The following is a 23,278-nucleotide window of genomic DNA, read 5'->3' as shown; positions in this document are numbered from 1 at the left end:
GTGACAGCAATGGGGTTCTGGGGATTTAGCAGAAGGCCGCAGGGAGTTCTGCTGGTGTTGGCCGAGCTGAGCCAGCTGTAGAGCAGCATGCGCCCCAGGAACCATGACACATGTCTTTTGTGACTTTGGGGGACAGCGTCAGAAGCTGGACGTATCCGAGCTGGGGCGGTGAGACAAGTAAAGGGAGCCGTAGAGCCGCCTCACTTCGCCGGCGTGGCTTGTCCAACATGAGCCCACCGCATCGGCAGCTGCGTACCATCCGCTGGCCTCGGGAATGGCAAAGCAAGGCAGTCCCGAGTCACTGCAAGACACACACGAAGTCAGCCTCCACGCAAAGCCCTCCAGTTTGACTCGCGTCCTCAGCTTTGCTCCAGCGAACTGACCTGCAGGACAGACGTCCTACAACACCCACCCCAGCTGGAGAGAAACGATCAGCTCACGAATCAAACTGCAACAAGGCTTTTATTTGAAAAGAGCAACTGTTCAGAAATGAAAGAAGTATATACTTGCATACGTAAATAATGCTCACATACACCAAGGGGAAACGATAAATGTGCTTCTGTTTCTACGATATCTACACCCACCAGCCAAAACACGAAAACCCCTGTGTGGGGTGACGGTGGCCCATCTGGTCGGATCCCACAGAGCAGCTGCTGTAGCTCAAACTGCTGAGAAAGCTCATGCTGCCTATGACAGACAGGCGTCTCACTGAGACAGACGGTGCGTCTCAGCTTGCTGTGTATGGGGCTGTGTAGCTGCAGGCTGGCCAGTGTCCACGAGGACCCCTGTCCACCACTGAGAGCACCTACAACGGGCATATGAGCATCAGAACTGGACCATGGGGCGGTGGAAGGTGGCGGCCTGGTCCGACGGACCACATTTTCTTTTACATCATGTGGACGGCCGGGTGTGTGTGTGCGTCGTTTACCTGGGGAAGAGAGGGCAGCAGGATGCATTATGGGAAGAAGGCAAGCCGGTGGAGGCAGTGTGATGCTCTGGGCAATGTTCTGCTGGGAAAGCTTGGGTCCTGGCATTGATGTGGGTGTTACTTTGACACGTGCCACCTACCTACACATTACTGCAGACCAGCTACACCCCTCCATGGCAACGGTATTCAAATCAAGTCAAATCAATTTTATTTGTGTAGCCCAATATCACAAATTACAAATGTGCCTCAGTGGGCTTAACAGCAACACAACATCCTGCCCTTAGACCCTCTCATCGGATAAGGAGCAACTCCCTAAAAACCAAACCTTTAACAGGGAGAAACCTCAGGGAGAGCAACAGAGGAGGGTCTCTCTTCCAAGACAGACAACGTGACATGATGTTGTGTTTACACAATTTACACAATACAACCCTGAAAGAGGATAACACAATTATAATGGACTTATAAAATGTATGAAGAATATGATGCGCAGGATGCCAAGCAGTGTCCAGACGCCATCAGAACAGCCCAGGACCCAAGCCACGCCACCAGCATCACCATGTAAAAAAAAAATTATATGGATTTATAAAAAGAAAATGTGATGAGGGGAATGGCAGGCAGCGTCCAAGTGGCGACCACCATCACCACGAAGACCTGGGAGGAGGACCGACTGCAAGTGCACACAAGAGAGACTCGCATGACACCATTCACACCGAAAAAGAGAAAGGAGAAGACGTCATTCAGCGACAGAGAAAAGATGCGAGAGAAGAGAACAGTTTGCAATAGTCATTAGTCATAATCAATTAAGTCATCAACTAGTCGGCAGTGGCCTCTTTCAGCAGGGGAATGCACCTGCCACACTGCACACATTGTTCAGCAATAGTTTGAGGCACATGATGAAGGGTTCAAGGTGTTGCCTTGGCCTCCAAATTCCCCAGCTCTCAACCGAGCATCTGTGGGATGTGCTGGAAAAACCAGTCTGATCCACGGCGGTGCCACCTTGCAGCTTATAGGACTTCAAGGATCTGCTGCTAACGTCTTGGTGCCAGATACCAGAGGACACCTTCAGAGGTCTTGTGGAGTCCATGCCTCGATGGGTCAGAGCCATTTTGGTGGGACGAGGGGGACCTACACAGTACTGGGCAGGTGGTTTTAATGTTTTGGCTGATCGGTGTATATGCACCTCTCTGCTATGCATGAAATTAACATCATTTGGGATTTGGCTCCCCATGTTTTCGTTCCACTTTGGAGGCATTACCACTGTCTAATAATATTTCATTATTCATTTTAAATACATTTCTGGCCACATCCGTCATGCTGAGAAGTTATATACCATGACCTTATCACTGGTTAAAAATGGAAGATGTCTCCCTCACAGAGGAGTCTCATTAGTGTTATCTGCTGCACCTGAATGAGTTCACAAAATGGATGAAAAGAAGAGAACAGTCTCTTTCTGCTGAAGCGTTAGCTTCATTAACACCACATGGCATGATGGTTTTGTTTTTCTCTACATGTCTTAATTTATCTTACATTTGCCTCGTTCCGAACACACACGCACACACACAGCATCTCCACAATAACTGCAGGGCAGCCCGTGTATGTGGATGTTAGGTCTGCTAGTTGGCAGCGATTGGGAGCTGTATAGTTGGGTGGCTGGGGCTTTAGGAGCCACTCTGGTGGGCAGTGAGGGAATTGAGGGGTGGGAGTACTGGAGGCCTGGGGTGGAGAGTTGAAGGGGAGTAGGTCTAGTTGGCGGGGTGAGGACGTCCCTGTCCCTCAGGGATGAGGGAGGTGAAGAAGGTGCTGACAAAGGACCAGGCGGATGTGAGGAAGCCCGGCTGTTGGAGGGCAGCAGCGGCCTGGGCCTGGTCCTCTACGCCACCCCCTCCCTCTTCCCCGCTGTCCTCCTCCTCCAGGCCATCATCCATCAGCCGCTCCTGTGTGCAGAGAGGAAGAAGAGAGAGAGAGAGAAAGGGCAAGAAAGACAGGGGCATAGAAGGAGCACAGGACAGAGAGACAGGGATGGAGGCAGAGATATTGGAGGAGAGAGGGGGACAGCAGAAGAGAAGTAAAATGAGACAGTAATGTAGCTTGAGGGAGACAGCGGTGCTGCTCTAAAGAGTTGACTTGTAATAAAAGCTGGCTGAGGTGGTTGCTCACCATTTCCTGTATATCCTGGTTCCTCTCTGCCTCTCCCTGGGGAGCCACATCCCTTCCTCCTCTGCCAGGGTTCTGCTGCTCAGGTCTGAATGGGAACCAGCCAGCCTGGTGACTGAAACACAGACAAGCACTACTCTTATTAGATGGCCTCTCTCTGTCCGGCATGTTCTGTCTCTTACCTCTTCTGAAGCACTCGGGTACAACTGGGTTTTGTTTTAAAGAGTGACATAAAGAACGCTGATCTGATCCGACACACAACTTATATTTGAAGAAGACAAATGGACATTTTAGGGTTCATGTGACAACTTCTCCATGTAGCTCAAGGATTCAAAGAACTAATGATGAAAATTAGCTTAGGACGTTACTCAGTGTTCTTCATTCAAATAAACTCGCAAAGGAGGGTAGAATTTCATGCCAACGTTAACTAGTAAAGGCCTCCTAAATAATACTCTGATACTGCCGAGGAGTTGGCCTACAAATCACGCTGTACGACAATGAAAACAAAGCGTGTGAATCTGAGTTTATTCCCCAATATCTTTTCATAATATCCCTTTTTAAGCTACGCATGTTTCACATCAAGAGTCTTCTATCATATGTTGCACCACGGCTGCTCCCCGTTACTCTAAGCAGGGTGTCACATGTTGGAGCACGTACTGACGATCGCCAAGGGCTGACTGGTGGACAGCTGTGTAAATCCATAATTTACAAATGTTCACTGTGTCACCATATATTCATATCGCAGTACTTTTGTCAGCACTATGCAGCGCTAGTCAGCTAACCCACAGCAAGTGTTTGACTCACAGGTAGACCAGCAGCATTGCGCCCACCACCATCACAAAGCGGCTGAAGGAAGAGTAGAAGTACACAATGCTGAGAAGGACACAGGCGCGTGACACCGTGTACAGCCAGTCCAACCAATCACGGTTCAGCTCGTCCTCATTCAACACTGCCCCGCCCTGTGCATTCATCTGGATGTTGGGGTTGGCTGGTGGGTTCTCTGGTAGGGGGTCAGGGGCCCTATTGGGTCCCAGTGGGGGCTGCACAGCTTCATTAGCCTGGGCGGGCTGTGGGGGCGAGGAAGAGGAGGAGGATGGCCCAGGAGTGGAGGAGAGAGAGGCAGTGGAGGGGTGAGAAGCTGCCACTGCTGCTTGGCTGAGAGAGAGACAAGACAGACAGAAAGACAGACAGAGAGAGACAGACAGACAGACAGACAGACAGATGAGGTTGTGGGAGATTCAGATGTTCAGAAGAAAAACAAGAATCTAATATGACAATCTGATGTGGGGCTGGAAAAAGGAAGATGAGCGCCTCTTAGTGGTTGCACTTATTCACCCTTTGCAGACACGTCACAATTATCACGTGATGAGGGAGACTGCGCCATGACGGACGGCAGGAAGTGATAGACCGGGAAATTCGAAAGCGAACAACAAAAACAAACAAAATATTGCGACGGATGAGTAGCTATTATAGTTTAAATTGAAGTGATGGCTACCAATAGTCAGAGTAATGTTGTGGAGTTGTCCTGTGAAGTGAGTCACCTTGTAGGACGGCACAAAGAGCGATATGTGGAGAAGCTAGCGATAGCAGGGTTAGCTACCGACCCGTACCTTCTTCCTACCGATGTGTTCACGGATCTAGCAAAACCGTCCAGTCTGCCCGAGTTCAGTCCACACGATCTGTACCACTATGTTACCAACGGAGTGTCCCCACACACAGGCGCTGACCTAAAAGCACACAGAAGTCTGGATGCTTACCAGTTCTTTGTAGCTGGTGGGGTTACAGAATCGCGGTGATACGCTCACAGCAGGGGGATGTACCTCATAATGGCAAAGGTAAGACATACTAGCTAGCCAGCTGTGTATGTTTTTAACCTGTTTCCCCTGGGATGCCATCAAAACTCAAATGGACTGTAACCAAAAGCAGCTCATACTTTCCTTGCCATTTCATCGTAGGCTACACAGTCTTGCGCTCTAGCTAGCATTTGGCTCATCCCATAGAAAGTGTTAAGTTTGAGTCCACAACATTAAAGGGGACAAGGAGGCATAATAAAACCGTCAGTAATGTTTTCAGTGTCTGAAGCCACTGATTCAAGTGTACTGGTTAGTATGAAGCAAAATACAATTAAATAATAAATATACAATTTGTATATTTTTAGCTGTTTTTGTTAAATTACAATCATTTTCTCATGTCCACTCTGACCATTTCTCACATTCATATAAGGTAACACTTAAAAAGTATCACATAAATCTCAGACTTTTATTGATTGTTCTTATGAGCAAAAATACTTCCCCCTTCATATGAAATGTGTTAATTAAATTAAAAATGCATAATTTTGGTTAAAATATATAAAGTATATAAAGCATATATATATATATATAATTTTATATATAAATAATATATATATAGTTATATATAGTTATATATATAGTTATATATATAATTACATATATAAATAAATAGTTATATATTATATACTTTATATATTTTAACCAAAAATTATGCCTTTTTAATTTAATTAACACATTTCATATGAAGGGGGAAGTATTTTTGCTCATAAGAACAATCAATAAAAGTCTGAGATTTATGTGATACTTTTTAAGTGTTACCTTATATGAATGTGAGAAATGGTCAGAGTGGACATGAGAAAATGATTGTAATTTAACAAAAACAGCTAAAAATATACAAATTGTATATTTATTATCTAATTGTATTTTGCTTCATACTAACCAGTACACTTGAATCAGTGGCTTCAGACACTGAAAACATTACTGACGGTTTTATTATGCCTCCTTGTCCCCTTTAATGTTGTGGACTCAAACTTAACACTTTCTATGGGATGAGCCAAATGCTAGCTAGATGGCAAGACTGTGTAGCCTACGATGAAATGGCAAGGAAAGTATGAGCTGCTTTTGGTTACAGTCCATTTGAGTTTTGATGGCATCCCAGGGGAAACAGGTTAAAAACATACACAGCTGGCTAGCTAGTATGTCTTACCTTTGCCATTATGAGGTACATCCCCCTGCTGTGAGCGTATCACCGCGATTCTGTAACCCCACCAGCTACAAAGAACTGGTAAGCATCCAGACTTCTGTGTGCTTTTAGGTCAGCGCCTGTGTGTGGGGACACTCCGTTGGTAACATAGTGGTACAGATCGTGTGGACTGAACTCGGGCAGACTGGACGATTTTGCTAGATCCGTGAACACATCGGTAGGAAGAAGGTACGGGTCGGTAGCTAACCCTGCTATCGCTAGCTTCTCCACATATCGCTCTTTGTGCCGTCCTACAAGGTGACTCACTTCACAGGACAACTCCACAACATTACTCTGACTATTGGTAGCCATCACTTCAATTTAAACTATAATAGCTACTCATCCGTCGCAATATTTTGTTTGTTTTTGTTGTTCACTTTCGAATTTCCTGGTCTATCACTTACTGCCATCCGTCATGGCGTTCATATTCCCCGCGAGTGGGACGTGACGTCACGTGCAAAGGGTCAATTGCGAGTTCATTTCCGGTTCATTTCCCCCCAGTGCTGACTTTCCCTGACAGGGTAACTAGTCCTCTTTTAAAGACCTTAACCACAGATTAAAAATCATTCTCACTTACTATTGCATGTAGTAGTGGCGAGCATACATCTGATGCCACCACACCATCTGCATGGGCATGAACATGGGGTGGGGGGGCGCATTGGCAGCCAAACCTCCTTGCAGAGGGATCTGGTTCATGCCTGGCCTGGAGACAGATAGAGACAGGATTACTGTCACATGTATTTATGCATTCAAACATAATGCAAACATTCATTCATTCATTCATTCATCTTCAGCTGCTTCTCCGGGGTGGGGTCACGGTGGCAGCAAGCTAAGTAGGGCACTCCAGACGTCCCTCTCCCCAGCAATGCCCTCCAGCTCCTCCTGGGGGATCCCAAGGCATTCCCAGGCCAGATTGGACACATAGTCCCTCCAGTGAGTTCTGGGTCTACCCTGGGGTCTCCTCCCAGTTGACGGTGCCCGGGAAACCTCCAAGGGAAGGTCCCCAGGAGGCATCCTAATCAGATTCCCAAACCACCTCAACTTGCTCCTTTCCACATGAAGGAGCAGCGGCTCTACTCCAAGCTCCCTCCGGATGTGCGAGCTCCTCACCCTATCTCTAAGGCTGAGCCCAGACACCTTACGGAGGAAACTCATTTCAGCCGCTTGTATCTGCGATCTCACCCTTTTGGTCACTACCCAAAGCTCATGACCATAGGTGAGGGTTGGAATGAAGACTGACTGGTAAATTGAGAGCTTTGCCTTCCGGCTCAGCTCCTTCTTCACCACAACGGTCTGGTACAACGTCCACATTACTGCTGATGCTGCACCAATCCACCTGTCAATCTCCCGCTCCATCCTACCCTCACTCCTGAACAAGACCCCAAGATACTTGAACTCCTTCACTTGGGGCAACAACTTATCCCCAACCCGGAGGGAGCAACCCACCATTTTCCGGTAGAGAACCATGGCCTCAGACTTGGAGGTGCTGACTCTATCCCGGCCATTTCACACTCGGCTGCAAACCGCCCCAGTGTGCTGGAGGTCACGTTCTGATGAAGCCAACAAAACCACATCATCTGAGAAGAGCAGAGATGCAATTCTGAGGTTCCCAAAACAGACACACTCCTCACCTTGGCTGCGCCTTGAGATCCTGTCCATGAACATCACAAACAGAATCGGAGACAAGGGACAACCTTGGCAGAGTCAGATACCCACCGAAAACGTGTTTGACTTTGTGCCGAGAATGCTGACACAGCTCTCACTTTGGTTATACAAGGACCGGATGGCTTATTACATACGACCAATCAAAAAAAGCAGAAGAGGAAGATGGCACCACACCCAACAATGCAGACGAGCTGAAGGCCACTATCAAAGCAACCTGGGCTTCCATAACACTTCAGCAGTGCCACAGGCTGACTGCCTTCATGCCAGGCCGCATTGATGCAGTAATTTGTGCAAAAGCAGCCCCGACCAAGTATTGAGTGCATAAATGAACATACTTTTCAGAAGGTCGACATTTCTGTATTATAAATCCTTTTTTTGATTGGCCTTCTGTAATATTCTAATATTTTGAGATACTGGATTTTTCATTTTCATGAGCTGTAAGCCGTAATCATCAAGATTAAAACAAAAAGGCTTGACATATTTCACTTTATGTGTAATGAATCTAGAATATATGAAAGTTTCACTTTTTGAATTAAATTACGGAAAATAATGAACTTTTCCACAATATTCAAATTTTTTGAGATGCACCTGTATGTACATGTATTCCACTTTTAACAGACACCATGAATACCATATAGAGGAATTAACCCCATTTTCAAATTTACCTTCTATTTTTTTCCAGTCCAATTGCAATTAATTTACATAGTTACTCTGACTTTCAAGCATGTTTCTATCACAAATACTCTCAAAAAAAAGTCCATGTGTGTTCAAATATTGTGCGTATACTGTGGTGCTGACACTTACCCACACTGCAATGGATTCCAATAAATGTTCCAATTTGGGAACTCAATCTTATTCTTCTGTTTCAATTATTGGGTTTCATTTTGGTGAAGTTGGAAATACCCAAAATGGTTGTTGCACAGGAGTGGCCAGACAAAAGCACCCAAACCATGTCAGGGAACTTACCACTGTGTGACACCAGCAGGGACGGGGTTGTGAGGATTGTCTTGGTGGAGGCCACCACGATACCTCAGCCCATCGTAACTTCCTGGTATGGAGGAAGAAGGAGAGCTGGTGGCTGGCTGACTGTCTTGATTTGCTGTTGTGGCAGCGAAGGAGGAGCTGGCACCATCCGAACTCTGTGTGACCAGATGTAAACAACAGTTACAAGCTGTGTGACCATCTCATTTCAGAATAAAGTAGTTCACATTTACATGTACTGCTTAGTAAAACACAGGCCACTCCGTGGGCCTCTTTACCAGAACTCTCACAATCCCACAAATGCTAACATTTATAATATATCAGCTCACAATGGAGAACTAAATGCCTAACCCTGGTAGCATTTGTACCACGTTTTGTGCCTAATACACAGGGAATGGAATCCCCTACCCTGGCAATGCTAGTGCCTTGCCTTGTCCACACCAAGCTGAATACAACCACAGCCCAGCGTCCCCTTCTGACCTGTTCTTCCAAACTGCTCACATTCAAAAACAAGGGCCAGCTCAATGTCAATGTGGTGTGCAGGCTACGACGTGATGTTAAAAAGAAGAAGAAGAAGAAGAAGCTTCTACGGGTACCACAAACACTTTCTTGAAGAAGAAGAAGAAGCTTCTACGGGTACCACAAACACTTTCTTGAAGAAGAAGAAGCTCCTACGAGTACCACAAACACTCTCTCTTGAAGAAGCTTCTACGGGTATCACAAACACTTTGTTGCATATTGTTGCGATGACTGCCGAATACATATATAAAAATATATTTTAAAACAAACATAATTATGGAACTTGGAAAACTGTGTGGTCAAGTACACTTTTAAAATAGGAAAGAACAACAAAACAACTCCAAATGATTACTTGCTTGGGTTTCCAAATAATTACCTGTGGCAGGCACTAGCTCTGAGGGGAGTAAGCATCTGGTCACACGCGTTCGTGTGTGTGTGTGTGTGTGTGTGTGTACGCATGTGTTGTCGTTGGCATCTCTCGTGTCCGAGGATCCATTCCAAGAGATTAAGGTGTGTGTGTGCTTGAAACGAAGATGGCTTGACCGGGGGGGGGGGGGGGGGGCAAGGTCCTTGAAAAACTCTCGGAGCCATTGCTAAAGCCTTGATTAAAGTGGTGATCAGGTCGTGATGCCACCCCACACTGCTTGGCCAGGGAGGATCTAGTTCCATGGCAACACAAGAGTGAAGATGATGGGATCCGCCACAGGACTGCCCACTTGTTAGGCACTTACGAGCCAGGGATGTGTGGGATTTTTATAACCGCCAGTCCGCGGTTCCGTTAGCCTTTAGCCAGCTGAGTGCTGCCCAGGTTACGCCAACTCCACAAGTGAAGTCCGGTCAATACCACGAGAAGGGGCCTATCCGGGGTTTGTCCCGCATGCAGGAATCAGTAGCCTGAACCTTTCAGCCTACATCACAAGATGCTTCAGCAACCCAACCCACGCATCCGTGGCTAATCTTGAAAACTACTGGACTTATCAGCCGAAACTTTTTTTGTGCACAGTTGTGTGTATGATGAAGAACCTCTTGTGGCTGTGGTGATTCAAAACCCATGAAAAACCGCCGAGGAGGCTGCACATCCACAAACTGACGGGCAAAACGTCTTTATGAGGCAGTAAGCGCTGCATATTAAAACTTTTTTTTCATATTTCCCATTCAGTCGACACAAAAGTCTTACAATGGCAGGAAAACGCTGGTTTTCTGTGCTTGTGTGTGTGTACAGAGAAGGGGAAATACATACGCCTGGCGAAGATCTGCACCCTACTGCGAGCACGCCTCTAGTCTAACGTATAGTGGTAAATGGCAAGCTTTTCCAGGGTCTGCCGTGAGGCTTCTGGAGGTACGAGGGTCTCATATATATAAAAAACAAGCGGCTGGAGGAACATGGACGGTAACCACATCACATGACTTACATTCATGTCAACTAGAACAGGACTACCTGACTTTCTACACATGTAGGAAAAGGAGATACAAAGACAAATGATGTAAAACTTAACCAGAACTACAAAAGCACATAAAAGCCATGTTGACCCGCAAACCCAAGTTCATACCATCAGGGAGACACCCCAGAAGACTGAGTCCACAGACTCTTTCTGTCTCGTCTAAAGGGCAAAGTATTTCTTGGGTTTAAAACCCCCCCAAAAAGAGCCTGTCAGTCAGTGGATGTCCATCAAAAGTCAAAGAGTCCTGTCAAACCCTCTCTGAAAAAATACTGAACGCTTACCTGCTGAATCACTGTTCACCTAGCCGTGCAGAACAAGTCAAGCTAAAAGGCCAAAAGCTGTACTCACAGCAGAGCTGGAGCCGGAGGCCGGGTGGGATGAGGAGCTAGCCAAGGTCGGGCCGCGTGTCCTGGGTGAGCTGGGGGGGGTCCGGGACGCACACACCAGGTGCATCATGTGGTACTCATCCTGCTGTGGGTCGAGATTGAATGTTCCAGACAGGAAGATGAGGGGAGGGAGGAGACGACATTCACAGAGCAGAGGGAGACAAAGAGAGACAGATAAAGACAAAAGACACACAGACAGAGACAGATGGAGAAACAAAGACAGACAGAGTGCAACAGTGAAATGAAATGGGCAGATATGAACAGAAGAGAAAGCGGGGACGGGAAAGAAGAACCAAAATTGGAGGGACGAGAGACAAAGAGGATTTGTACAGAAAGTGCCAGAATTCAGACACAATGCCACACCATTGTTGCATCAGATCAACCATGTTTTATCAGCTGGTCCACACACACACACACACACACACACACACACACACAGTCCTTACTCTTCTGAGCACATCGCGGAGCTGCAGGTGGTCTTGGAGGAGCTGTCCAGAATACACCAATCTCTGGTCTTTGGATGACTGAAGGGAGAGAGATACTGGGTGAACTGAAGAAAGAAAGAAACTTCCTGTCATCACAGTAAACCCGTTTTTTGTTTGCCGGCGGGGGCCAGTTAAAGGTGCGGTACAGAGAAGGTAATGTAATGACAGAAATACTACTGGCACAGAGAAACTCTGGAGAGAAAAACAAGAAAACAGCCTCTCATCTTCTCCACGTGTTCCTCTCCAGCCTTCTTTATTTCACATGAAGCTGTTAGAGCAAACATGTCCCGGGACTGATCAGTGATGAATTTAATAGCAGATTACATTACATTACAGTCATTTAGCCGACGCTTTTATCCAAAGCGACTTACAATAAGTGCATCATTTTTTATTATTTTTTTTCCTTCTATAAATTTATTTCTGATTTCTCCCAATTTAGTGGCCAATCGATCCCTATTTTAATTCAAACACCCACCCTCGTACTGTATGCGTTTGCCAACTGCATCTCTCCGGCCAGCAGTCTCAAAGGAGACGCCTCCCCACTTTCGTGACAAGGCGACTCCAGGCTGAACCACTGCTTTTTCCGACACACACAGAGACATATTCATGTGATGAACACAAGCCGACTCCGCCCCCCTCCCGAAGAGAGCGTTGCCAATTATTGCTGCTTCACCGAGTCCGGCCATAGTCGGCTCTGACGAGACCGAGGCGCGAACCCCAGTCCCCAGTGGGCAACTGCATTGACACAAAGCCGATGCTTAGACCGCTACACCACAATAAGTGCATCATTTAACGTAGGAAATCAGGAGAACCACTAGTCATCAGAGGTCATAAGTGCATCTTCTCTCTAAACAAGCATCTAAGAGCAAAACCAGTGCTAAAGTAAAAGCGCAAGAAAGATTTTTTTTAAAATGAGTGAATACAATAAGTGGTAAGAACAAGTAACAGGGTAGTAGTTCTTGAAGAGGTGAGTTTTCAACCTGCGCTGAAAGATGGGCAGGACTCCGCTGTCCTGACATCAGTGGGGAGTTCATTCCACCACTGTGGGGCCAGGACAGAACAGAGCCGTGACCGGGTCGATCGGCAGCAGGGGCCTCTGAGCGACAGGGCAACCAGGTGTCCCGAGGCAGCAGAGCGAAGTGGTCGAGCAGGGGTGTAGGGCTTGACCATGGCCTGGAGATAGGAAGGAGCTGTTCCTTTCATTGCCCTGTAGGCTAGCACCAGAGTCTTAAACTGGATGCAAGCAGCTACTGGAAGCCATTGTAGGGATATGAGAAGGGGAGTTGTGTGGGAGAACTTAGGGCGGTTGAACACCAGATGAGCTGCAGCTTTCTGAACAAGTTCCAGAGGTCTGATGGCTGACGCCGGGGCGCCAGCAAGGAGGGAGTCGCCGTAGTCCAGCCAGGAGATGACCAGAGCCTGGATTAGCACCTGTGCCGTCTCGTCGGTGAGGAATGGGCGAATCCTCCTGATGTTATAGAGGAGAAACCTGCAGGAGCAAGCAACCGATGCAACGTTTGCAACAAACGACAGTTGGTCATCCAGGATCACACCCAGATTCCTCACAGTCCGAGTTGGCGTCACCACAGTGTTGTCAATGGTGATGGCCAAGTCTCAGTGCGGGCAACCTTTCCCCTGGAGGAACATCAGCTCTGTCTTGTCCAGATTGAGCTTCAGGTGGTGTGTCGCCATCCACTCCGAGATGTCAGTCAAGCACGCAGCAATGCGTGTCTCTACTTGTGTGTCAGAGGGAGGAAAGCACAAGATCAGCTGGGTGTCCTCGGCATAACAATGGTAAGAGAAGCCATGCGAGCGAATAACAGAACCCAGGGATGTCGTGTACAGGGAGAAAAGGAGAGGACCCAGAACTGAACCCTGTGGAACGCCTGTAGTCAGTCTGTGAGGCTCCGACACAGATCCCCTCCATGTCACCTGGTAGGAGCGACTCGTCAGGTAGGATGAAAACATTAGAGTGCAGAGCCTGTGATACCCAGCCCCTCGAGGGTAGAGAGGAGGATCTGGTGGTTCACTGTGTCGAACGGAGCTGACAGGTCAGGAGTATCAGGACAGAGGAGAGAGAGTTTGCTCTCGCAGTGCAGCGATTCTGTCACTGCAAGGAGGGCCGTCTCTGTCGAGTGACCCACCCTGAACCCAGACTGGTTGGGGTCCAGGAGGTTGTTCTGGTGGAGGTACAAAGAAAATTGGTTAAAGACAGCACATTCGAAGGTTTTGGATAGAAAAGGTAGAAGGGAAACCGGTCTGTAGTTTTTGACGTCAGAGGGTTTAAGTGTCTTCAACATGCTCTGGATAAGCTAATGCCTATACTGAGAAACGTAAATGTAATGACACTCAAACACACACCATGACCATTTCTAGTCAAACACAACCACGAGCCTTCATATCAGGACAGAAACCATTTTGGACACGAGAACGGTTACTCTCAAACTACAGGTGTCAACAGCGAAACTGAGAACCAAAACCAGCCCATTTTCCGTCTAAACAAATGTGCTACAGGAAACACTTCAAACCGTTCTGCGGTCTCACCAACCCTGAATTACCCAGCAAGTGTAATGTAATGTCATGTCATGTCATGTAATGTAAAGTAACATCATGTCATGTAATGTCATGTCATGTAATGCTGCACTGCTGTGGGCTGGGGGAAACGACAAATAAAGTGCTCCTGATTCCTGATATCACATAAGCATTGCCTCATCACAAAGCTCTCAGTTCAGCCTGTGGAGGCTCATGGATTTGTCTGGCAGGGAAGTGAGAGTGAGATGTGGTGGTGTTTGAGAAAACAGCTGTCAGTAAGATATACAGCCAGGAGGTCATGTATCTCTAACTGTGGCTACGTATCCCATCTGTGGGGCGCAGATCACTTCATCAGCTTGTGAAGAATGAGCAGGAAATACGAATTTGGAATCATTATACACATGTAGCAGCATCTGACCTTCTTACTGAAGGTCTCATTTGATTATGTCAGTCACACTGAAGCAACGAAACAAACAGGAAACTGATGCTCTGTGAAAAACTCCCAGTAGCAGCTTTAAGTTTCAATAAAACAGACAAAAACTAAAAAAACAGGAACAAAGATGTGGTGGTAAGGTCAGCCAACCATATACATACACTAGTACACAGCAGACCTTGTGCAGGATACTGAATGACTGCCATTTTCCTAACAAAGCAAGATAATGACTTTGATAACTCTATATGAGAACCCTCACTCATAATCTTCAATCTTTATCTCACCAAAGTGAACAGTACCACACATCCAGGCCTAATAAAAGGGATTCATAGTGTATTTGGCCTTGGTCCAGAACCTATAGCCTTTTTATAAAATTTAAAAAAAATCTTTACATTGACCTTTCAGTCACAAGATGGTTTATCTAAGCTACCACCACCAGCATCCCCACCTACATCCCAGTTTTACATTGCAAAAGAGAAAAATATGAGAGAAAACAGTAAAGTTTACCGGCTTGCTGGGGTAGACATTAGAGATGTGGCTCTTCAGCCGCTCCACGGTCCAGTTGAGGAAGCAGTTAATGGTCTGGTCATCATACTTCTGGTTGGGAGCCTTGATAACCAAGGTGACTGGACTGTCAACTGCCCCAGAGTCCATGGCTCATATTACTACTGGTGGTGTGGGGCTCGGAGACAACCAAATACCGGGTACGGGGATGGGGTTGGTGTCACCGCGTGAAGCTCACTTGAGGAGCAAAGGCTCCTTCAAACACTTTCCGTCCAGACTTCAGTGCATCAACTCAGCAAATGACTGACTAGCTGGAGAGGAGTTTGTCTGGGCAGGGGAACTCCCCCTTTACAATGCTCGTCTCACTGATGGGGGCACTTGCCTGCAGCATCCAGCTGACACCTGTTGGTGGGTAGGTAATCCTGCAGTGGAACTTCTTGGATCACTATGGAAAAGACGAAAGACACGTTGATTAAAGGACTTTGCTTAAAGCGCTTATGCTCTTCCAGGCTGTAATGATGCCTGCTTTGTATGGACACTTGCATGACTTGAAATATGGAGGACCACAGGGAGCCCTGGGGGGTCTGAGCTACCTCATGAGACCACAGCACCCTCATGAGAGTGGAAAAGGCACAGTTGTGAAGGGGCTCTAATGATAATCTAACGCTAGAGTGATTTTCTCCTGATTTTTTTTTTAATATATATATTTTTTTATTAATCCCTGTGGTGAAATTGTGCTCTGCATGTAACCCACCCTATCTGTGTAGCTAGGAGCAGTGGGCAGCACCCGGGGACCAACTCCTGTTCGTCTTGCCATGCCTCAGTCAGGGGCACAGACAGGAGTACTAACCCTAACATGCATTTTTACACTGAAGGTGCTGAGCTTTGCTTCCACTACACAGGTAGTACTGTTTCACATGTTCATCTGTCCAGCTACAAGTTTTATATATATATATATATATATATATATATATATATATATATATATATATATATCTTCATCCATCCATTATCCACACCGCTTAGCCTGCTCTCAGGGTGTCACGGGCATGCTGGCGTCTATCCCAGTGGTCATTGGGTGGCATATATACACACACACATATATATATATATATATATATATATATATCCTGCTCCTCATTAGTTGAGCACTTCTGTCAACACCATTGAGTTTCCAGAAAAAAACGCTATATATATATATATATATATACATACACACATATATATGTATATTTAGCAGCTGATGAGTGCATGACACATGAAACAGGCCTGTACTGCAATGCATTAAAACTTTTTTCCTGTATCTGTGTTGAGATATACAAATATATATATATATATATATATATATGTGTGTGTGTGTGTGTACGTCAGTCATTTGGACTAAAGAGGCCAAGTCCTTCATAAAACTGGTTAGACCTATAACGACAGCCCATGTCAACACCCTGATGCCCACCATGGGGGTATCCCACAATGTACTGCCATCTGCTGCATATAACTGTATCGCAAATGCCTTCTATCTTCTAAATGCAGACTACATATGGCATTTTGTGTTGGTTAAAAATCTAAATTTGATCATATTTCTTTATTGATCAGAACATGTTATTTCAATCCATAAAACTCTCATTGTTTAAAAACAAAGTAAAAAAATACTTGAGGAAAAAAGACAACATCGTTTAGTTTTAAAATGTATTTCTGTGTGTTTCGGAGGAAATGGAAATCTTGGGAATTTTATTCTAAATGGCCAATATTTGTTTTTCCATAGTTTCTGAGATTAAGTGTTCCCGTTAATGCAGGGTACATTGTATTTACCAAACATTGCCTCAGACATTTATTATTGCACCTTTTGTGTGAAAAATCTATATTTATGTTCTGTAATTTAGGCGTTGGTGTGTTATCTAGACCAACTGAATAAGTACCGTTGGAATGTGTTGTGTCACCTTACTAAAGTTTTTAATAGAGCAATCCAAGTTATATTCATTATTAAACTCATCCATTTTAAGTATATTAGCATTTCCATCCATCAGATGCACAATGACCATATTTGTTTCTTCACGCAGTCTTCCATAAGCGGGACACTGCTGAAATTGTGTTTATAAATCATTTTCCCGTGTGACAGGACTTGCTGGAAGGCAGTTTAACAGGCAATTTAGATATTTCCAAATCACATTTTTACACCTCCCAATTTACTGAACACAAGTGAGGGTGATGAGACCCACACCGCTTTGCCATTTCTTAAAAAGGTCACAGCCATTTCATTTTTAATACTCCATGATTTCACAGTCTGTTGCTTTTATCCCCCCTTCTTCATACGAGCCCTGAAGCCTGACTGCGCAGGAAGCCGCAGGCTGAGCAGGAAATCACACTTTCTGCACGTCTGCCAACAGCTAGTGGGTTAGAATACGCGCTTTTCACTACTTCGCCACACAAAACCTGGTTTTCACAACAGGAAAACAACGAAGTCCACTTGACGGCTGGTTGTGTAAACCAGCAGCTTTGTGGAATGAGGCTGCCCCTGGGTGCCTGCCCCTGGGTGCCTGCCCCTGGGTGCCTGCCCCTGGGTGCCTGCCCCTGGGTGCCTGCCCCTGGGTGCCTGCCCCTGGGTGCCTGCCCCTGGGTGCCTGCCCCTGGGTGACTGCCCCTGGGTGCCTGCCCCTGGGTGCCTGCCCGTGCACAGACCGTCAGCACACGCTGTGCACTGGTGCAGCGCATCGGCAAACTGACGGCTCACAACAACTAGCAACACAACACACGGACCATAACGTCCCCTGGCTACGGACGGCTCACAACAACTAGCAACACAACACAGAGACCATAACGTCCCCTGGCTACTGACGGCTCACAACAACTAGCAACACAACACACGGACCATAACGTCCCCTGGCTACTGACGGCTCACAACAACTAGCAACACAACACACGGACCATAACGTCCCCTGGCTAACTGACGGCTCACAACAACTAGCAACACAACACAGAGACCATAACGTCCCCTGGCTACTGACGGCTCACAACAACTAGCAACACAACACAGAGACCATAACGTCCCCTGGCTAACTGATGGCTCACAACAACTAGCAACACAACACACGGACCATAACGTCCCCTGGCTACTGACGGCTCACAACAACTAGCAACACAACACAGAGACCATAACGTCCCCTGGCTACTGACGGCTCACAACAACTAGCAACACAACACAGAGACCATAACGTCCCCTGGCTACTGACGGCTCACAACAACTAGCAACACAACACACGGACCATAACGTCCCCTGGCTACTGACGGCTCACAACAACTAGCAACACAACACACGGACCATAACGTCCCCTGGCTACTGACGGCTCACAACAACTAGCAACACAACACACGGACCATAACGTCCCCTGGCTACTGACGGCTCACAACAACTAGCAACACAACACACGGACCATAACGTCCCCTGGCTACTGACGGCTCACAACAACTAGCAACACAACACAGAGACCATAACGTCCCCTGGCTAACTGACGGCTCACAACAACTAGCAACACAACACAGAGACCATAACGTCCCCTGGCTACTGACGGCTCACAACAACTAGCAACACAACACAGAGACCATAACGTCCCCGGGCTACTGACGGCTCACAACAACTAGCAACACAACACACGGACCATAACGTCCCCGGGCTACTGACGGCTCACAACAACTAGCAACACAACACACGGACCATAACGTCCCCTGGCTACTGACGGCTCACAACAACTAGCAACACAACACAGAGACCATAACGTCCCCTGGCTAACTGACGGCTCACAACAACTAGCAACACAACACAGAGACCATAACGTCCCCTGGCTAACTGACGGCTCACAACAACTAGCAACACAACACAGAGACCATAACGTCCCCTGGCTAACTGACGGCTCACAACAACTAGCAACACAACACAGAGACCATAACGTCCCCTGGCTAACTGACGGCTCACAACAACTAGCAACACAACACAGAGACCATAACGTCCCCTGGCTACTGACGGCTCACAACAACTAGCAACACAACACAGAGACCATAACGTCCCCTGGCTAACTGACGGCTCACAACAACTAGCAACACAACACAGAGACCATAACGTCCCCCGGCTACTGACGACTCACAACAACTAGCAACACAACACAGAGACTATAACGTCCCCTGGCTAACTGACGGCTCACAACAACTAGCAACACAACACAGAGACCATAACGTCCCCTGGCTACTGACGGCTCACAACAACTAGCAACACAACACACGGACCATAACGTCCCCTGGCTACTGACGGCTCACAACAACTAGCAACACAACACACGGACCATAACGTCCCCTGGCTACTGACGGCTCACAACAACTAGCAACACAACACAGAGACCATAACGTCCCCCGGCTACTGACGACTCACAACAACTAGCAACACAACACAGAGACCATAACGTCCCCCGGCTACTGACGACTCACAACAACTAGCAACACAACACAGAGACCATAACGTCCCCTGGCTAACTGACGGCTCACAACAACTAGCAACACAACACAGAGACCATAACGTCCCCTGGCTAACTGACGGCTCACAACAACTAGCAACACAACACAGAGACCATAAAGTCCCCTGGCTACTGACGGCTCGCAACAACTAGCAACACAACACAGAGACCATAACGTCCCCCGGCTACTGACGACTCACAACAACTAGCAACACAACACAGAGACCATAACGTCCCCCGGCTACTGACGGCTCACAACAACTAGCAACACAACACAGAGACCATAAAGTCCCCTGGCTACTGACGGCTCGCAACAACTAGCAACACAACACACGGACCATAACGTCCCCTGGCTACTGACGGCTCACAACAACTAGCAACACAACACACGGACCATAACGTCCCCTGGCTACTGACGGCTCACAACAACTAGCAACACAACACAGAGACCATAACGTCCCCTGGCTACTGACGGCTCACAACAACTAGCAACACAACACAGAGACCATAACGTCCCCTGGCTAACTGACGACTCACAACAACTAGCAACACAACACAGAGACCATAACGTCCCCTGGCTAACTGACGGCTCACAACAACTAGCAACACAACACAGAGACCATAACGTCCCCTGGCTAACTGACGACTCACAACAACTAGCAACACAACACAGAGACCATAACGTCCCCTGGCTACTGACGGCTCACAACAACTAGCAACACAACACAGAGACCATAACGTCGCCTGGCTAACTGACGACTCACAACAACTAGCAACACAACACAGAGACCATAACGTCCCCTGGCTACTGACGGCTCACAACAACTAGCAACACAACACAGAGACCATAACGTCCCCTGGCTACTGACGGCTCACAACAACTAGCAACACAACACAGAGACCATAACGTCCCCTGGCTAACTGACGACTCACAACAACTAGCAACACAACACAGAGACCATAACGTCCCCTGGCTAACTGACGGCTCACAACAACTAGCAACACAACACAGAGACCATAACGTCCCCTGGCTAACTGACGACTCACAACAACTAGCAACACAACACAGAGACCATAACGTCCCCTGGCTACTGACGGCTCACAACAACTAGCAACACAACACAGAGACCATAACGTCGCCTGGCTAACTGACGACTCACAACAACTAGCAACACAACACAGAGACCATAACGTCCCCTGGCTACTGACGGCTCACAACAACTAGCAACACAACACAGAGACCATAACGTCCCCTGGCTACTGACGGCTCACAACAACTAGCAACACAACACAGAGACCATAACGTCCCCTGGCTAACTGACGGCTCACAACAACTAGCAACACAAGACGCCAGGCCAGCAACCTGAAACCCGCTTAGCACCGTGTGAGTTTACACTTCCTGACACCTGCCATGTTGCATCATCGATAGCGACGGCTGTCAAATCCAGCCTCGTGTCAAGCCGCCCCGCCGTCAGGACGTGTCGCCTCAGGCCGCCTGTGGTAACCCCCCGGGGACTTGTGAGCTAAGGCGACCAGACAGTCCGCATCTGGCGGCGCGCAGCGTGGCTTGTCCGCGGTCCTGGCTAGCATACGGACAACGTTAGCTTGCGCGGTAAGGTTAGCTTCGCTGCTGTGGGTCGGCACACAGAGACGTGAGCCTCTAACCACGCAGCTGCCACACTTAATGTCACGCAGTTATTTGTCTACATTCTGACAAAGCAGTCGGTGTAAATAGCTTCACAACACCTGCCGTCGACGCCAGCTCTCGCCTTTACCCGTCCTCGGCCGATCCGCCTGTTGTAATAATGTCGGGCGTGATACCGGAAGTGGCGTCATCATTCTCTTGTACACGACAGCTTACGAGAGGGTGGAAAGCGTCGCGGCCCGGAAGCTCGGCAGCCGCCGGCGTGAGCGGAAGCGGCACGCTAAGCGGTACAAGGCGGGCGGCCCTCAGGGCGAGGGGCCCCCTCCTACACAGGAAGCGCTGTCCTTTAGGAAGACGGCGTGGAGGCCAAGCAGCCCAACTCCGCCATCAGGAAGTGTGCGAGGGTCCCGCTCAGCAAGAACGGCACCAAGACCGCCGCCCTCGTCCCAAATGACGGCTCCCTGTTTTATGGAGGAGAACGACGAGGTCTTGGTGGCAGGCTTCGGTCGTCAAGGTCGTGCCGTGGGTGACGTTCCCGGAGTCGGCTGCAAGGTTGAGACCCAGGTCATAAACCATCAGACACCAAAAACTGCAGTCCAGATAATAAAACGTTACTTACAACAATACCAGGAGGGTCACCTGATTTCTGACGGCAGTCCTTATATCCGGTTTGAACCGGTGTTTTGATTCAGCGCTCATTTATCAGTTACCAGGAAGAACCAACAGTCCTGGCCACCACAAAGACACAGACACAAGCGGACAGACATGGACAGACAGACAGACACAAGCAGACAGACATGGACAGACACAAGCAGACAGACATGGACAGACAGACAGACACAAGCAGACAGACATGGACAGACAGACAGACACAAGCAGACAGACATGGACAGACACAAGCAGACAGACATGGACAGACAGACAGACACAAGCAGACAGACATGGACAGACAGACAGACACAAGCGGACAGACAGACAGACATGGGCAGACAGACAGACAGACAGACATGGACAGACAAACACAAGCAGACAGACAGAGAGACGCAAAAGCTCAGGGGACGTCCGCGCTCTCCGCCATGTCGATGGGGGGATGAGTGTCGTGTTGGTTGTAGGAGAGGACGTGGACTCATTCAGGATGTGTTTCTTGTGCTCTAGATGGGGGGATGAGTGTCGTGTTGGTTGTAGGAGGATGTGGACTCATTCAGGATGTGTTTCTTGTGCTCTAGATGGGGGGATGAGTGTCGTGTTGGTTGTAGGAGAGGATGTGGACTCATTCAGGATGTGTTTCTTGTGCTCTAGATGGGAGGATGAGTGTCGTGTTGGTTGCAGGGGAGGACGTGGACTCATTCAGGATGTGTTTCTTGTGCTCTAGATGGGGGGATGAGTGTCGTGTTGGTTGCAGGAGAGGATGTGGACTCATTCAGGATGTGTTTCTTGTGCTCTAGATGGGGGGATGAGTGTCGTGTTGGTTGTAGGAGAGGACGTGGACTCATTCAGGATGTGTTTCTTGTGCTCTAGATGGGGGGATGAGTGTCGTGTTGGTTGCAGGGGAGGACGTGGACTCATTCAGGATGTGTTTCTTGTGCTCTAGATGGGGGGATGAGTGTCGTGTTGGTTGCAGGGGAGGACGTGGACTCATTCAGGATGTGTTTCTTGTGCTCTAGATGGGGGGATGAGTGTCGTGTTGGTTGCAGGGGAGGACGTGGACTCATTCAGGATGTGTTTCTTGTGCTCTAGATGGGGGGATGAGTGTCGTGTTGGTTGCAGGGGAGGACGTGGACTCATTCAGGATGTGTTTCTTGTGCTCTAGATGGGGGGATGAGTGTCGTGTTGGTTGTAGGAGAGGATGTGGACTCATTCAGGATGTGTTTCTTGTGCTCTAGATGGGGGGATGAGTGTCGTGTTGGTTGCAGGGGAGGACGTGGACTCATTCAGGATGTGTTTCTTGTGCTCTAGATGGGGGAATGAGTGTCGTGTTGGTTGTAGGAGAGGACGTGGACTCATTCAGGATGTGTTTCTTGTGCTCTAGATGGGGGGATGAGTGTCGTGTTGGTTGCAGGGGAGGACGTGGA

General features: G+C 47.9%; 1 protein-coding gene across 2 annotated transcripts; it reads right to left on the bottom strand.

Annotated features, from left to right (window-relative positions):
- Window positions 1-453: 453 nt before the first annotated feature.
- On the bottom strand, window positions 454-21,515 carry herpud2 (HERPUD family member 2). 2 transcript variants are annotated; one of them, XM_056285921.1, is made up of 9 exons: window positions 21,308-21,515; window positions 15,066-15,507; window positions 11,555-11,632; window positions 11,071-11,193; window positions 8,747-8,919; window positions 6,693-6,818; window positions 3,887-4,237; window positions 3,086-3,197; window positions 454-2,862 (listed from the first exon to the last, which is right to left on the bottom strand). In XM_056285921.1, exons 2-9 carry the CDS (start codon window positions 15,210-15,212, stop codon window positions 2,671-2,673), a joined length of 1,302 nt encoding a protein of 433 aa, XP_056141896.1. In that variant the 5' UTR covers window positions 15,213-15,507; window positions 21,308-21,515; the 3' UTR covers window positions 454-2,670. The 2 variants fall into 2 exon arrangements, with proteins under 2 accessions (XP_056141896.1, XP_056141897.1); XM_056285922.1 differs by lacking the exon at window positions 21,308-21,515 and adding an exon at window positions 20,968-21,259.
- Between the last annotated feature and the right edge of the window lie 1,763 nt (window positions 21,516-23,278).

This window comes from Lampris incognitus, chromosome 9 (genome assembly GCF_029633865.1).
Source record: "Lampris incognitus isolate fLamInc1 chromosome 9, fLamInc1.hap2, whole genome shotgun sequence".
Classification (NCBI taxonomy): Eukaryota; Metazoa; Chordata; class Actinopteri; order Lampriformes; family Lampridae; genus Lampris; species Lampris incognitus.
Note: the sequence above shows the minus strand (reverse complement) of the source record. Positions and strands in the feature narration are given on the sequence as shown.

What these genes read in the sequence shown, in the direction of transcription:
- herpud2 (XM_056285921.1), bottom strand. Translation starts at nt 15,212, where the DNA reads ATGGACTCTGGGGCAGTTGACAGTCCAGTCACCTTGGTTATCAAGGCT. An exon ending in CCTCCGGCTCCAGCTCTGCT is followed by an intron (nt 8,920 to 11,070) that starts GTGAGTACAGCT and finishes CTGGTCACACAG; the next exon opens with AGTTCGGATGGTGCCAGCTC. An exon ending in CCTGCTGGTGTCACACAGTG is followed by an intron (nt 6,819 to 8,746) that starts GTAAGTTCCCTG and finishes ATCTGTCTCCAG; the next exon opens with GCCAGGCATGAACCAGATCC.